Source organism: Branchiostoma floridae, chromosome 4, assembly GCF_000003815.2.
Source record: "Branchiostoma floridae strain S238N-H82 chromosome 4, Bfl_VNyyK, whole genome shotgun sequence".
NCBI lineage: Eukaryota > Metazoa > Chordata > Leptocardii > Amphioxiformes > Branchiostomatidae > Branchiostoma > Branchiostoma floridae.
Genome location: NC_049982.1, coordinates 14,530,029 through 14,546,806, shown reverse-complemented (window position 1 = coordinate 14,546,806; position 16,778 = coordinate 14,530,029). Strand labels below are relative to the sequence as shown.

The window sequence follows — 16,778 nt, the reverse complement described above, 5'->3', positions numbered from 1 at the left end:
GCGCATCCTACTTACGTATAGTTACTACATGTGCAGGCTCTGTAGCTCATATATGTTCATACAAAGAACCATTTGTAGAATAATCTTCATTTTTTTATGAAAACGGCACCACATATGATATAATAGTAGGCAAAGCTATTTTTGACACAGCTTGAAGACAGTAATACCAGAAGACGACTGTGTCCTAAACGAGTTCTGATTCGTGTTCTTACCGATGTTCGCTGCAGATTAAGGACGTCCGTCGTAATTTTGCATGTTTTAGGACAATTCGCTGTAGATTACAACCCATGTGTGCCAGGGACGCATTAGTGACGTCCCCTACCAGCGCCTGGTTTAGTCAACTGTGCTGACAGACAGGGTTGGATCGTGTGTCTTCTTCAATCTACATGGGTCATATACTGCTCGTTGATGCGATGTTAGTTTGATTTAAGTGTACCAAAAAATGTCATACACGCTGTAACAAGTCACCAGAGATATGCTCGCTTGTTAGACTGACAAACCTGGAAGGATCACAGAGTGGGGACGTGTTTAAAAGTATGACAGAGAACTGACACAACCACGGAATAAGCAATAAAATTACACAGAAACCCTACAGTATAAAGAATTATACAGAAATACAAAACTGCATAACAGGAAAATAGCTACATTTCCACCGAACCCCGACTTTTAAGTACTCTGACGGGGTCTGTAACGTCAGCTATATCGTGTTAAGTCTCAGCCTTACACTCATGATGATCAGTTAACGTGCAGCATTTGATCACAAATAGAAATAGTCGACCTGAAAATAAAGAATGACGCTTAACTATTCGTAAAACACCCTAACCACTTTATGGATCGACCGCCCCAGTACCTCATACACTAATCTGTGGACCACGAAATGGAAAAGTTCGATGTTATATTATATTGCAGCAATCAAGTCATATTAGATGTTTTGAAGAAAAGCCAATTTCGAAACAACATTTCAAGGCTTGCTTAACTTAGTTTGGTGCCAATTTCACACACCGCTAGTACTGGCGACTTTGGTCTTTGTGCCAGGATGAAGAATGATGCTGTGATACCAAAATGATAGATAAATTCGGCATCGACCTGAAAATGACGGATAAACTAGCTTTGACAAGTGTTTCACAGGATGCTTAGCTGGAGAATTATTGTTCGTTGTGGAAATGATCTCATGAATATGTCATTGTGTGTCGGATAGAAATCGAATTTGTGACAATGTCACACTTAAATCTCATCACTGTCAGAACGATGCCAGCTAAAATCCAATTGTATTTGAAGAAAATTATTTGTGAATGGTGGTATTTCCCCATTTCCAACCATTAACATAACAGGCTGTTCCATGCGACTGAGTGTAATGATCACCATTTTGCGGCACGTTGCTCGCGGCAAAAAGCCATTTGTCACGAATTCACGTCTCCTGTGTCGTTTATGTATGTAAGGAACGTTCAATAAAGGTGCACTCTCACTTCACTTGTGTCGCGCTTGCGTCACTGCGGGGTTCGAAAGATACTCAACGAATTTCAGATATAAAGAACGAAGTTTCTTACTTTTTGTGTATTTTGTTGTCTTCTAAGTCATACTTTTACGTATTACACAATACCTAAATTATAAAAAAAAAATCGGAGAAAAAAAACAAAAGTGACGCAGTGAATGAAACCCGCAGTGACGAAAGCTTGACGCAAGTGCGGTGAGAGTGCACCTTAACGTTTTTTTCATGGAGGCCATGGCGCAAAGCAAAGGTTTAGGCGAGTTCCAAAAATGTGGAGATAATTCTTCAACTTAAATTTCGTAAATAGAACAATTAAAATATATAGAAAGGATCGTGGTGGACACTAGGCATGCGTACAGGTACTAAGTATTCCATGTCATCTGTAAAATCACATTGCACTCAATATATCTCTTCTCCATCCTTTTGTTTATACAGACTCAATGATTGTGAAGGTCCCAGAGCTCCTCATCACTATGGCCTTCTGGCTCGGCTACTGCAACAGTTTCCTCAACCCCATCATTTACGCATGCTCCAACGGTCACTTCCGGCGAGCCTTCCGCCGCGTCCTGCTCTGTGGGAAGAGGCAGAGCCGGTTCCCCACCATGCGCTCCGAGGACTACACCCTCTCCAGCCGCTCCTCATGCCGACGGGTACATTCAAACTATTCATCACAGGGAAGCAGCAAAAGACAGCAGCTCAAAATCCAGCTGCAGGAATTGACAGTATCGTGAAACGCCGCACGAAACAACAAGGAATAATCAGATCCGTGCGACAGAAAGTCACAAACTAGCACCAAACAAGCACCAGATCTTAAGGTGTTTTGACTGTAACATATGAGCTAACACAACAGAAACAGAGATTAAAACTCGAGGGTAGCGAGATCCTTCCCACGCCAAAGAACCGAATCAAATCACAAGATCGTGACTTTAGGGTAAAGGGATCGCCAAACAACCGATTGAGATCACAAGATCCGGACTTTAGGGTAACGGAATCACTTCCTCATCAAACAGCCACATCAGATCGCAAGATGATTCACTCCCACGCGTCCACAAAACAACCGGATCAGAACACAAGATCGGGACTTGCAATGGATGGGAGGTAACGGGATCACACCCAAGCCAAACACCCGGATTGCAATTGACTACTACACACCAAACATTCGGATCAAATCACATGGTCCGGACTTGAGTGTACCTGAAACACTTCCATGCCAAACAATCATGTATTAGGTCACCAGATCGGAACTCTGCATCCTAACTTCATCAGCTAGAATTTGGAAGATTCATCGGTGAGGACATCACCTGATGTTATCTTTGCTTGATTAACAAGTGTCTTAGGTGTTAAGTCGTGAACTGAAGTGGCTTGAGACGTTACACGCGTATTGTATCAGTTGATCTAATTAGTTGATTTAATCTGATTTGTTGTTTATATGTAATGAATAATGCACCCATAAGCCCATAGATATGCTAACCGTCCTGTTAATGATGTTCTTTATTTGCATGTTCCTGCCCATGTGGGCTAAATGCAACACATCCCATGATAGGATACTACTAAGTACTATTACATGTAGTATTACAATTGAATAAACAATACATCTGGAGCTAGCACTATATCTAACGTTTACATACCTCTTCCCTTTTCTTAAAACATATGTATACGAACTCACAGAGATTTTGTTGTACAATGTTATCTGTGGTTGTCATTATACGTACAAGCAGGTTTTCGTTGGTTAACTCTTTACATCGTGTATCTACACTGAGAGCACTGATGCACTAATGTGTTAATGTACTATCGATACACAGCCCATGCACTCCTGTGTCGTACATGTAAGGTGGCTAAATAGAGCATGAATTCGAAGTTGTGACAGGGCCCAGCTGGGCTGAACCAGATGTTTCTCTTTAATTACTATCAATTTGAGTAAATCGTTAGCACGATAGTTTCAGACAGCACATCATAACGGCCTTGCCCTCGTTTGTTGTATCACAGGAATACGAATCAGCTAAGATGTGATGTTGAGTGTTATTGTGTGTGTGGCATCTCATGTTGGGAATGGCACACATGTGCCGTATGTGCTGTACAGATGACTTGTTGCCAATATTGTTGTCTGACAATATTGTTAATTAATTTTTTTCTGTGAAAGGATGATCGTGAATAAAGTCGTCATAGTCTTTGAAAAGTAGCTATGAATGTGATTTGTCATTATTTATAGGGTACTTCTGTTCCATCGATCCTGATACCCAGACTGAGTAATAGGCACTTGCAGCACGTTAACCCGTGTTCCGATCGCGACAGGCAATGCGCCGACGCAGTAGGCTACGGCAGACCTGACACTGTAACGTGCTGGTGTATATGTGACCTTTCGATGTGCAAAAACGAGCACTTACACAGTGATAAGATCAATGGGGTGAATGAGACGCGACAGAGGTACATCTTTATTCACGTGCTTCGATGTCTATCGTTACGGTAGCGATGTGAACGTTTTCAGTTGAATAATGAGCCCAGAATTCCGTGTCCTGGGAATATGCCCCCAAGAATTCGATGTTGAGGCAAAATTGCTAATGCGTGGCGCTCATTTAACATCATTATGCAGCTCTATTGCATTTCTTTCGCACTTGGCGATGCACTGACACATGGAATACGGCAATACTGTGACGGCAGCTTGATGATGTGTATAAGGGAACACTGCCATAAGTTAGGCATAGCGGTGAATGAGGCGCGCCAAGATAGAATGTATTTCTCTTACGACCAATTGTTTGTTGAGTTGCAGACGATATTAGCAAACAATATGAAAACAATAGCAAGAGTGCAGGGCATACAGATTGGCTCCGATTACTTAGTCTCTACCAGACGCTGGCTAAGGGAGAGTTTTTTACACGGGGTTTAACCACCAAACGTAAAATCCGCAAAGTTTCCTTGGCCGGTGCAAATTTAACGTTAACCAACCAGCGGTTTGACTCTTCTGTCCAAATATTAACTCTATTTTTGCCGCAGTCTACCTTGAATACCACCATAGGAAGGCTTGGTGGAGACTAACTGCAACTAGTTGGACATTCACACCCAGCTACATCTATTCAAAGTTCAACTAAGGAATTTGTATCAATTACAAGCTATTGATTTATAGTACGACGTTACATGAGCCATCGTTCGACTCGGTGGTAAATCACGCTAACGGGCGATTTCAACAACTAATTCCCAGCATCATCGGCTTCTCGTATGCGAATCAGACTTAAACGGGTCACATCTATAAATATCCATTGGGTAATGGGTAATCAGTTTTCCCGACAAGCCCGTAATCTTGCAAGGTCGATCAGTCTCCTAACGACAAAGCACGCTGCCAAGTAAAGAAATACTACAGCGCTAAGGTCTTTCAGGGTACCTTCTAGAGAGGAATGAGAGCTTAAAATTCATCAATGAATGTATGGCCTGGACCTTTAAAGCGATAAAAACCATGAATCATAAAATTTAACCTTATGGATAATTCTGACTCAAAGGAGCATGAAGTGCTTGACAGATCGTCACGCCAGTCTGCACGGGAAAGACAAAAAATGCTACAGTTTGACTGGTATACGTAAGTTTATATCAGAGCGAAAGTTTGGATTTGTAATTACGAGCCCATGATGACCCACTATAGGACCAGGTCTGCCAAGCAACAAACTACCGTCAGAATGGTTGATCCTGCCAAAGTATTGCACTGCACCAATTTGATATCATTGCATCGCTCTATTGTATTTCTTTCACTTTTGACAGTTGTGACGTATTGGCGAAGCTAGCAAGACGATCTCAAATGCATACTGATAAAGGAAAACCACCCGGATGATGAAATGGAGAGATTAGACATCATCATATGAAAATTATTAATATTAGGCCACAGCAAGTAAATTTTATGGATGACATCAGCGCGCGCATTAATTTTCACCTGATTTCAGAAAAAAAACAAGAATTTTTTTCTTCTGCAGGGATGGTAAACATGACGATAAAGTACCAAAATGAGCAAATATATTGCGTTGTAGCCTACTAATTGTACTTGTAGAAGTGACACTTGCGAGGTACCCAGGACTGTAGTTGTAGAAATGAAACTTATTGGATAGTTGCAAAAGTGATACCAATATGGAAGCTATGAGTGTGGTTACCAACTTTGTTGGTGATGCCAGTCTACCACACTAGAGTCACTTTTACCACACCAGTACATGTCTTAAATACAGAAATGAATGCTATGTTGGCTCTGATACCATGTTTTGTCCCTTGAATTCTTTTTACAACAGTCATCACAACTTTATGGTGCCTATTTTTGAAAATGTAGCTATCTTTTTTTTTCACCCATCTTGTTTTTTTTTCGCCCTATCGCACTATTTTTGCAGTCTGCAGACGATGTCATTCATAAAATTTAAAATTACATTTTAGTAGCATCAACTTTGTATTGACTTTTATTTCTTTTATTGTCAACAATAAGCTGTCTAATGTTACCATTTGCATCCACAGATTTGGATTACATACCTGTCAGACGATAGTGGATGCTACCTGAAACGTCTGACCGCTTGCAAAAATCTATTTAGTTGCGCGAGTAACTTTTTTGCGGTGCATAAACATCCATTTCTACACGACTGACATACATCTAGCTCAGTACCACTCAGCCCGGACAAGTTAAGAATATTAGATCACAGGCAGCAAAGTAACTTCAGGTTCTGCACCCAGGAGAATTCAGCGTTCAGTTGTCATGATTAGAATTCCCAGCACTGGCAAAGTCTGAGGTGTTCGTTAATGGAAACTCTTTTAGACGTTCCCTTCGATTTCTAAATGCAGAAAGGCAACTTGTTAGAGCTGGGAAGAAGGCAAAGTTTAACTTTACTTAAGCATATTGCGTCTATCATGTGTCTGCTTGCTTTGGGGCCTCCAGCTTGACTTACAAAAAGCATTGAAGTGGATTAACTGACAAAGACGCTTCATGAAATGAAGACAGACAAACACATCGCTTTCATCACTTATGTCCCCTGCATCACCATCTCAAGGTGACTTCTAGATGAAGTACGTTCTGTGTATGGGTAGTCTGAGGAATTACCAGGGTCGCAATCACTCAGATCACTCAGGGTCGCAATCATTCCTGACTGCAGATATCCAGAAGTAGGACATAGGTTACGTTCAACTGGGGTACGTGCAGAGATGTGCCTATGTATCAATCAATATCGCACCTCCAACCCTCCAGAGCCAGCCGGGCGGTGCTGGGAATGTTTCACCTTCTCACACCGTACACAACTTAAGCCGACCGCGGAATGCGGAAGAGTGATCCTGCATACGTCCACTCGCGGTCAAAGCTGTTGTTTATAACGTTACCATCTTGTTATGGGTTCCACATAACAGTGTGTGGGCGGTTGCCTTTTGTTATAGCTTTTCCGAAACAATTGTAACAATATAACTGATAGAAGTAACGCTAGTTCACCTTAATCCGTGGGGTAACCTAGATTCGTTGTTTAAAAAACAACTGTGTCTTTAGAGATTTCAGGTCAACAACGTGGGTTTCAAAAGTCAGCATTTTCAAGAAATTTAAATATGAAACTACCCTATTTAAATATGAAAATACCGCATTTTTACATACAACGGATATAGATTACCCTACGGATAAAGGTGAAGTAGCATACATTGTTTCCAGCGATTGACTTTCTAGATATTTTTTAACGTAATCCAACATGATAGAAACATTAGGCGACTACATTATCTATATCTGTTTCCAGACAGCCACGTCGATCCACCATTTGTTAGAATATGTCATAACATGTTAGAATTGTTTGTAACCTTTGTAAAGAAGTCAGTGGGCTGGAAAGAAAGCGATTTACGCTTCCCTGCTAAGTACAGGAATTACGCCTGGGCGCCATGCACAGACGTCCCAACACAAAGGAGCCATCAGTGTTCAACCTCTCATCCGTATTGATCGATTACAATCATTCTTCGATAACTATTAATATAAAAGCTTATCTAACAATTGTCGTAAACCAAAAAGATCATAAGCCAATTAATTTTGGCTTTGAAGTCGTTTCTATTCCACCAAGGCGTCAACCTCGCTGCGACCAAGTGATTTGACAGAGCGCCAAACGGATTTCATGATCATAGGTGAAAAACGAATCTGTTATATTTAATTAACGCGTCCTATTATCTGATGTCTTTTGAGAGACGCTGTTGCATTTCAAATCATGAAGTCAAGGATAACACAAGTCCATTTTAAGGTCGCAGCGAGATCGCCGTCAAGTGGAACGGAGCCTTACCACCATTTTAATAGGGCGTTGACCTCTCTGCGATAGCACTGCGGCCTTAATTAAGTCTGTTATAGATTTTTTAAAAGTATCTATTACGCTTCATTTCTTTGTGTGTATTTTGTTGTATGTTTTGTCAAACTTTTACATTTTGCATGATATTCCAAATATTAAATCAAAGGTTAGAAAAACCCAATTTACGTCGCAGCGAGGTCCCAGCGTGATCGCCGCCTGGTGAAATGGGTCCCACACATAATGACATGACTTTGCTATCATCATCATCATCACCATCATCGGTCGACGTGCTTACAAACGACGGGGTTATACTCCCCTTACGGGGTGACATGCCCTTTCGCTGGCTAATTACAAGACGGGGATACGGCAGGTCTCCCGTCCGGGTCCTGTCTCCTGTCTGCTATGATTCCCTATGCACATAAGGACTCCTTATCACTCGCTGCAGAAGTGTTGTTGTTTACTACACGCGGTAGACCTAGAAAAACCTGGAGGGACTGTGTCAGTAGGGACTTGAAGGAGTGCGGTCTGACAGGGGTCGACCCACTGGACAGAGCCAAATGGAAGCGGAGTGTGAAGACTGGCCGACTGCTGCCTACCCCTGCGTCAGGGAGCCCAGCAGCAGTATAATCTAATCATGGATAGTGAGTGAGTGAGTGAGTGTGAATAATGAATCATACTGGACGCATCCATCGCGGTGTCGACTAAAACTAAGTGACTAATTTTGTCACATTTCCTCAGATTTCTCCTCCAGACGCCTCTAACCGCAAGCTCCGCTCGTGCATGAGTTAGTGGCGATAAATCGTGCACCAAAGGTTAAACAGCTCCCAAATAATATCAGTCCTTTGTATTGATTTTGTGCCGACCAACTGATCGATCTGGATAATCAAGATTCCGCGCAGTCAGTCGGATTTCAAGGTAAATGTCATGACATTCCCAATGTCACACCCACAAGCGTGATTGCCATGACGATGACCTTTCCGCTTCGAGTTCTGTCACAGTAGTTCTGTTGCGCCGCATTGCAAGTATGGCTCAGTAATTCTCAAACACACATTGCTTATATTATTTCATGGTGTATTTATAAAGGTAATTCCCATTGCTCCGTGTTAAGTAAGCGTTGTTTTGTCTGCGAACGGTGTGTGCATTTGGAAACGTACAGATAGTATAAAGACGAGGAAGTGCAGCGGTAGACGTGCGTTTGGGGATTTTTTTGCAACTCGTAGTGGTGACAGAGTTCACCGTGATGAAACGGAATCAGGTAAAGAGAGGTCTGATGAAAGAAAACACCGCTAATGCTATCAGTTTCACGCGCACCGGAGCCACTGGGGATGCACAATCTATTTAAGTGTTTGTTAGCACAGAGATGTTATCTGTAAGTCATCTGTAAAGTGGGGTGCTGTAAGCTTTGACTTGAACTCGGCGGTGACCTGCAGTTGTACTGTCTCTGTTTTTACCTTCATGAAATATTCATATAGGTTATATTTTCACAAGCGTTTGTGTGTGTTTGTGTGTGTGTGTTTGTGTATGTATGTATGTATGTATGTGTGTGTGTGTGTGTATGTGTGTGTGTGTGTGTGTGTGTGTGTGTGTGTGTGTTTGAACCCCCGGGCCCTATCGTTTAATCTTGAAAGTTTAGCTAGTTTAATCTAGTTTATACATGACTTGGTCCGTTTCGCCCCCTTTCGTTCTTTATCTGACAACTGATAGTCAATTGCACTTGGCCGCATTCCCATGTCTTGGTGATTGTGAATCAGAATCGATCGACTAAATAAATACTGGTTTACTTAATCTTCATTGAAGGCGCCAGTCATTGTATCATTTCCTCAGAGAAATATTTGTGCACCACGAGGACGAGTTGCAGTCGATAACACCGCCTTCCGGGTGTTCAGTCCAAACAGAGTCAAATACTAGAGTTCCACGAACACATACCTTTGCCAAATAAACCAGGTTTGTTATGTAGAATGATGTCTGTAGACAAATGCGTTATTCATTTCATTTTCTTCATAATTATATGCTTGGAGTTGGTTTATAAAATTTCGGCATTGATTATGCAAATTAGATCCCAAGTTACAATTAATTGATATCAAATTGTATCAAGCATAACTTAAGCTATCAGCATACCAAAAATCATGATGATCCTTTGATCCATTCTTGACTTATTCTCTTTCAAAGTCTTTAAATACACCTCTTACTCTCTTCCCTCTTTCTCAGTTACATATGGGACAACTTTGATGAAAGTACTATAATGGAATGCAGTGGATTTATAAACTTTTCCTCATCAATTATGCAAATTAGCTGTTAATTTGCATAATAAGTATCACATTATATAAGTCTTCACTTAGGCTATCTACATGCCAAAAATCATGACGATCCGTCAACACGTTCACATTTTCTCATTAATTATGCAAATGAGATCATCATTTGCATGATAAATATGTATTGACATTTCTCTCTTTCTCAGCTACATATGTGACAAGTTTTAAAGTCCTATCATGGAACGTAGTGAATTTATAAAATATCCTCATTAATTATGCAAATTAGCTGTTGATTTGCATAATTGGTATCTCATTATGTTTGTCTTCACTTACGCTACCTACATACCAAAAAACATGATGATCCGTCAACATCTTCATATTTTCTCATTAATTATGCAAATGAGGCCATCATTTGCATAATTGATATCTATCGACATTTCTCTCCTTCCCAACTACATATGTGACAAGTTTGAAAGTCCTATCATGGAATGCAGTGGATTTATACATTTTCCTCATTAATTATGCAAATTAGCTGTTGATTTGCATAATTAGTATACCATTATGTAAGTCATCACTCATTCTATCTACATACCAAAAATCATGACGATCCGTCAACACGTTGTAGAGTTATTCTCGTCCAAAGTTTGAAAGGAAACCGGCGCCTGCAGTTCCAAAAAAGCCGCTAGGGGGCCCAAACTCACAGCACTTGCTCTCTGCCTCGAGGGCTATCTACCACTCAAAAATCATGATCACAACATGTCCAGAACAGGAGATATCAAAAATTGAGGTTCTGCTGCAGTACCTTAGCAAGCCGCTAGGGGGCCCATTATCGAACTTGACCTTCGTTTTCCCGACCCCTACCCACCTACCAAATATTATCGGGATTCATCCAAGACTTCTTGAGTTATGCTGTTAACACACAGACACACACACACACACACACACCACCAAACCGAAAACATAACCTTAGCCATTCTGGCAAAGGTAATTACCAAAACAGATGCCAACCAACCGAACACGTTGGGTCGCAAAGTAGCATAGCAATTCTCAATCCGATGTATGTATGTAATACTGTAAATGTATTTAAGTTCGCGGGGATTTAATTTCGCGGTAGCGGAAACAGGACTTTTCGCGGTGGATTTAAGTAACACCATAGACTGCAATCTAATATCATAATAGAAAATGTTCGCGGTGGTCTGAATTCGCGGTGAAGTGGTCACCGCGAAAACCGCGAACATTAATCCACCGCGAACATTTCTGCATTTACAGTACATGCAGTTCCCTTTATTACCAACCGTAGATTCCATCTGATATAATCCACTAGTACTGTAGTAACGGAAATGATCGTATAACGTGTATGTGTAGTATTAGTCTGCAACTTCTGCTATCTATACAGTATACATTGCCATACATTGTCACTGATGCAATTGTTGCTCAATAAACCATCTATCTTATCAAAGTTCATCCACCCTTCTCGGATGTCCACGTTCAAGGTTCAAGGCTCACGGTTCACCCTTCTCGACTTATCGTATTCTAAAGTCTGCAACTGAAACATACAGTTCCAAAGAAAGTTGCCAGAGGGCCCCAATTTATGTCGCTCGCATGTTCAGAACATGTTAACACCATGTATCAAAAACCGAAAAATTCTGCTTCCATAGAAAACAGCCGGGGGCATCCGAAATCTAACTGTTGTGCTAAAAACTCCAAACGTACTAAATATCATAAAGATCCATCCACGACTTTTTTCAATTGAGATGTTTACAAACGAACTTATAATTATAGCTACTCAAACACATACACACAGGCACCGATAACGTTGGCGAAAGTAAAAATGTTAGCGGACGCAGCTTTGCCCCAATTGTATGAGACTTCAGGGCAGCCGGGGATATCTTGCATGTATCAGTGGTTGCCGTTCCTCATTACCTCGATGAAATGTCATGGATGTTATATTTTACCCTGCGCTTGTCTGTGTGTATGTGTGTGTGTGTGTGTGTATGTGTGTGTGTGTGTGTGTGTGTGTGTGTGTGTGTGTGTGTGTGTGTGTGTAAACAAGATAACTCAAGAACGGCTAGGTGTGGTAGTATGTAATGAAAGTTGGAAATGATTACATTACGGCATAGCAATTCGGTGTGTTTTGTGATAAAGGCGCCGTGTTCAGCGCAAGGCTCTGAGGGCGTCTATGGGGAACATCAAAGGAAACATAAAACCTGAAACATGCCACCGCGTGTGCTATATTTCCAAGGCTGATTACCCCGTGAACAGTGCAGCATGAGACTGTCCCCAGCTTCCGTCCCTCTCATTGTTTGGGAATCAATGTTGTAAATTTTACTTGTAAAACCTGTCATGTTAAACGTATAAAAACATCGATTTTATGTACTGAAGTTCAAATTTTGGGGATGGATGGGGTGAATCTTTTGTCCGTCCCAACAATTAAGCAAAATATCCGTCCCAGGACGGTGCGATGGGACCTGAAGACAACCAATTAGCTGCATTCCGAGAGAGCACCCAGATTCAAGTTTTTGTTGGTTGATAAAATAGTGCCTTTTCGCTCCCACTTACAGTGACGCAATACATATGGGTGGTGTAGAACTAACCGTAAATTCCCCTGAACGAAACCTCTGCTTGGAGAATGAAACTACAGATATGTCGGTATAGAGTGGTTTTATGGCGCAGATATTGTCAATGCTGCAATTCCTCTGTCTCTAATGAGCAAAACAAATAGAGCAATTCTACAGTTTGTTACCATATGCCATTAAACGCGTCATTTTGATTGCCCTGGAAGCGTGATTCAATTAGACGTCTCTTTTTCTGAGATGAAATATGCACAGTACACGGCACTGGAGTCTTATTTGAGGTTATTTATTTGCATAATTAAAGGCATACATTTATGATACGACAGTCCAAAAGTAACATCATTTAGCAAAGGTATAAGGTCGTGGAGCTATACAGAAACATCAAATCTAACGGATCATATCATATCAGAGAATCTTCTCGCAAGGTGCGGTATGGAAACTGAGACATTGATGATGTACAAATCCCGACTATAGTGAGGATGCACCATGATATTTAATTGTGCTAAAAAGACATTTACTATGATAACGCGATTTCTTTCTACCTTAAGACCCATAGTTTCACTATTTGTAATCTTCTGTTTTTGTTCAAGTGTACCGTAGGGAAAAACACATCATTATCATACATTACCATGTGTGAATTCCACTACAGTTGGTTCCTAGGGACGAAGGGTGTCGTGTTTTAGGTTTTAGATTTTGGTCCCAACACATATCGAGGAATGATCACACCACAGACTATACAAGCGACATCTGGCGATCAGTGCAATTTATGCAGCATATCTTGACGATGGGCTGAACGCAATAACTTGTATCAACAAGACACGAAAAACAAGGTTCACTATCAGCCTGGGACCATTCATGGCTACGTAGAACTACTCAAGCCAAGAAAAGCACAAAGAACGTAACACACAAAACAACTTCTTCCGACGCCATGGTTATATTTCAGGATTTCTGAGAGTACATGTCGGACGTTATAGCCGCTTACGTCTTACAAGTCACGACTGTAGGATACAAACATCATTTCCGCTAGGATCAAGGCCTGACGCCACATACACATTAACGTACAATCGATGGTCCCGCCATGTAAACTGTATATTCATCGTTATCATCATTAGTTGATTCTTGCCTCATATATTGATAATACATACTATATCTGGACACCTTATTGTCAAGACTCATTCATGTTTTGACCAAGTCACATGGCAAGATATTTGCATATATACATGTGCAAATTGCTTTCCAGTTAATCATCCACGTATAAGCTGGACACCTATATGAAGTAAGAATACCTTTTGTTACCATTTGATGCTACAAAAACATTTCTTTATGTATCGACTCCTTCTAATTAACGTGCTGTTATCTGTGAACTTGAAGGTGATGATAGTGCGAGAAAGTAGCTGCAACACAACATTGTGCCGCTAGGAGAAGTTGGTACCTTGCATTGACACAGATTGACCCATACGCGACAACACCGCCTGCAGTATATACTAGCATCGCTATACCTTATTGGAGCACATTGAAATCGTTTGGACTGGTAAATGCTACATTTGGTACAGAATTTTACTGACCTATATTACATCCTCTTGCTGTTGCACCCCAATCAGATATTATAACATTACATGATAATATGTTGGCAGACAATATGACTCCTCGCGACGATTACCCAAACTCTATCTGAAAGGACGCCTTTTCCCTATATTGGGGAAGCCCTTGTAATGTTACCCATTGAATAGTAAGCTCTTCAAGCCCATCCTGTTTAAACACCTGTGTTGTCATTCTCCAAGGATCACGTGTTGTTGACCGCTTCGCCGTTTTGGTGCCGTGTGCTTGTTCTTCGTTGTAGTGCGGTGGACACGGCAGGGTCAAAATCTCTGTTGTCCAAGTCACAACACGACGAGCACGACAGGATTCTCTTAAAGGCCCGTCGAAAACTTCGATTGAAGAACGCATAAATCATGGGGTTTAGTGTTGAGTTTATGTACCCCAACCACAGAAAAAACTTTAAGCACAAGTCACAAGAACGTGTAATACAGTACCCGCATAGCGGTTCTACTATATTCGCTACAAAGAAAGGCATCCAGCACACCAGGAAACAGCCCATGATGATGCCGAGTGTCTTGGCTGCTTTTTTCTCTCTCCGCATGTTCTCGTTGTTGTTCATGGATCGTTCTAGGCTGATGATCTGCTGCATTTGTCTCCTGGCCGCACGGTAAACTTGATAATAAGCCAGAGTCATCATCACAGCGGGAAGGTAGAAGCTCAGTGTCGACGCTATCAGGGAAAACTCCTTGTTTACCAAGAAGACGCAACTTTCTGGTCCCAGTGCGCATTTCGTGTCCTCCACGACAGGCTCGATCCCGATGGTGTTCCAGCGGTTCATGATCGGGACGTAGGCCATGATGACCGGCACGACCCAGCACATCGCGATCATCAGCACCATCTTGCGGTGGGACATCTTGGTGGGGTACTTGAAGGGGTGGCAGATGGCGTAGTAGCGGTCGAACGCGATGCAGGACAGGTGCATGATGGAGCATGTGGTGAGGGAGATGTCCATGGACGTGAAGATCAGACAGAAGATCTCTCCGTGCCGCCATCTTCCCGACACCTCGTACTGCGTCCCCAGCGTCATGACGATAACCCCGACCAGCAGGTCAGCCACAGCTAGTGACACCTGTCAATCAGGAAATCAAAAGGTTCACCTGGTGACCTATCAGCATGCACAAACACACACACAGACAGACGCATATACACTTGAATACATGTTCATACATGCACAGGAAACACACGCGCGAGTAGGCGCACAAGAATAATTACAAGCATACACACACATGCATCAATGTACGCACATTTATGCGCACGACTGTACACACGCAAGCGCGCGCGAATGCACTCTCACAAGCGTCTCAGACCACTTTCCACTAGGCGGCGATCGATGAGCGACCGTACAACGACGTCGACCAAAACGGATTTTATAACTGAAATATGATGCAAGCTATAAAAGTCTGATTTAAAAGATCGACAAAACGTTTAAAAAATAATCCGTTCTTCATGTAATAATTTAGTTGAGTGATCTGTGAAATCTTCGGGCGCTCAGCGGTCGCAGCCTGCCGTGGAAAGTGCAGTGGAAAGGGGTTGTTACCACAAAGTAGTTGGTGAGCGAGCGGAGTGACCGGAAGAGGGCCACGGTGCTGATGACCAGTATGTTCCCCACGATGGTCAGCAGAATGACCAGCGCGAGAAAACTGGACAGGAGAACCTGTGTGGGGAGAACATGAACACAAACGTTAACGTACACCTGTGCTAGCTGACACAGTGAAGACTACTAAAATACACCGCCACATAGTAAAAAGATTGATTTGCGAGCTCTAAAATGACAGTTTGGCAGTAATAAGCCCAATGATCATCCCGTGATTTTTAGGAATAGACAGATTCTTGCAGGTCCATGAGCCATGTCCAATGTGACTGGCTCTTGGACGAGTCAGCAACCTTCTTCCGATCATCAAATACGACGGAAGCCCGTCTACTGTATGGCTGGAGCATTAGTATAGTCACTAAACTACAAGAGTAATTTATTTCTATGTAAGGTTACACATTCCATACCAATAAAGCATAACTTGTAACACATAATCACAAAATGAATACATGTACATCTGGAATACATTATATATGAAATATCAATACTCTAACTGTGACAGACATGGAACACACAATTAGTACTCTATACAACAAAGTAGCAAGAAGACAATAACAGCGATGTGCGAAAACACTGCCTTGTTATTTACTGGTTCAATATGACGAGGTAATGTAGACATATATGAAGTGACTAGTGGGAAAAACACCATCGTTTACGCACCGTAAATTTTACTACGCTCAAAACGGCAGACTGAAGATCCAAGGTGTTCGCATACAGCCTTATCAAAACACTTACCTGTATTTCAAGAGAGTACTGCGGACCGAGATATGCTTCCGTACATCCCGAGCTGCCGTTAGTACCGTTCGCTCCCGGCTGGACTGTCCGGACATGGTGCGTCTCAGGAACGGCCAGAGCCTGGGTAGTGTTGTAGTCCGACATACTGACGATTGTAGTCATTTTTCTTCCGGGGCGCTTCTTCCTTACAGCGTCATCAAGTCTGTGCTTTTCTGACAAAGATGTTCTTCCTGGTGCTCCATAGAACTGAACGCTAGGGGTGCTGATGGCGGCAACAGAACA

At 42.0% G+C, this 16,778-nt stretch overlaps 2 protein-coding genes across 2 annotated transcripts in view; one reads left to right on the top strand and one right to left on the bottom strand.

The window, feature by feature from the left end:
- LOC118413813 (alpha-1A adrenergic receptor-like) overlaps positions 1-3,640 on the top strand; it is a 13,092-nt gene extending 9,452 nt beyond the window's left edge. The window contains exon 2 of the mRNA XM_035817356.1: positions 1,925-3,640. Coding sequence (XP_035673249.1) covers positions 1,925-2,220 — 296 coding nt within the window. The 3' untranslated portion in view covers positions 2,221-3,640. The remainder of the gene's footprint in view (positions 1-1,924) is intronic.
- Positions 3,641-13,489: 9,849 nt separating this feature from the next.
- On the bottom strand, positions 13,490-16,737 carry LOC118414956 (5-hydroxytryptamine receptor 4-like). The gene is made up of 3 exons (XM_035819301.1): positions 16,497-16,737; positions 15,708-15,824; positions 13,490-15,239 (listed from the first exon to the last, which is right to left on the bottom strand). Exons 1-3 carry the CDS (start codon positions 16,656-16,658, stop codon positions 14,355-14,357), a joined length of 1,164 nt encoding a protein of 387 aa, XP_035675194.1. The 5' UTR covers positions 16,659-16,737; the 3' UTR covers positions 13,490-14,354.
- Between the last annotated feature and the right edge of the window lie 41 nt (positions 16,738-16,778).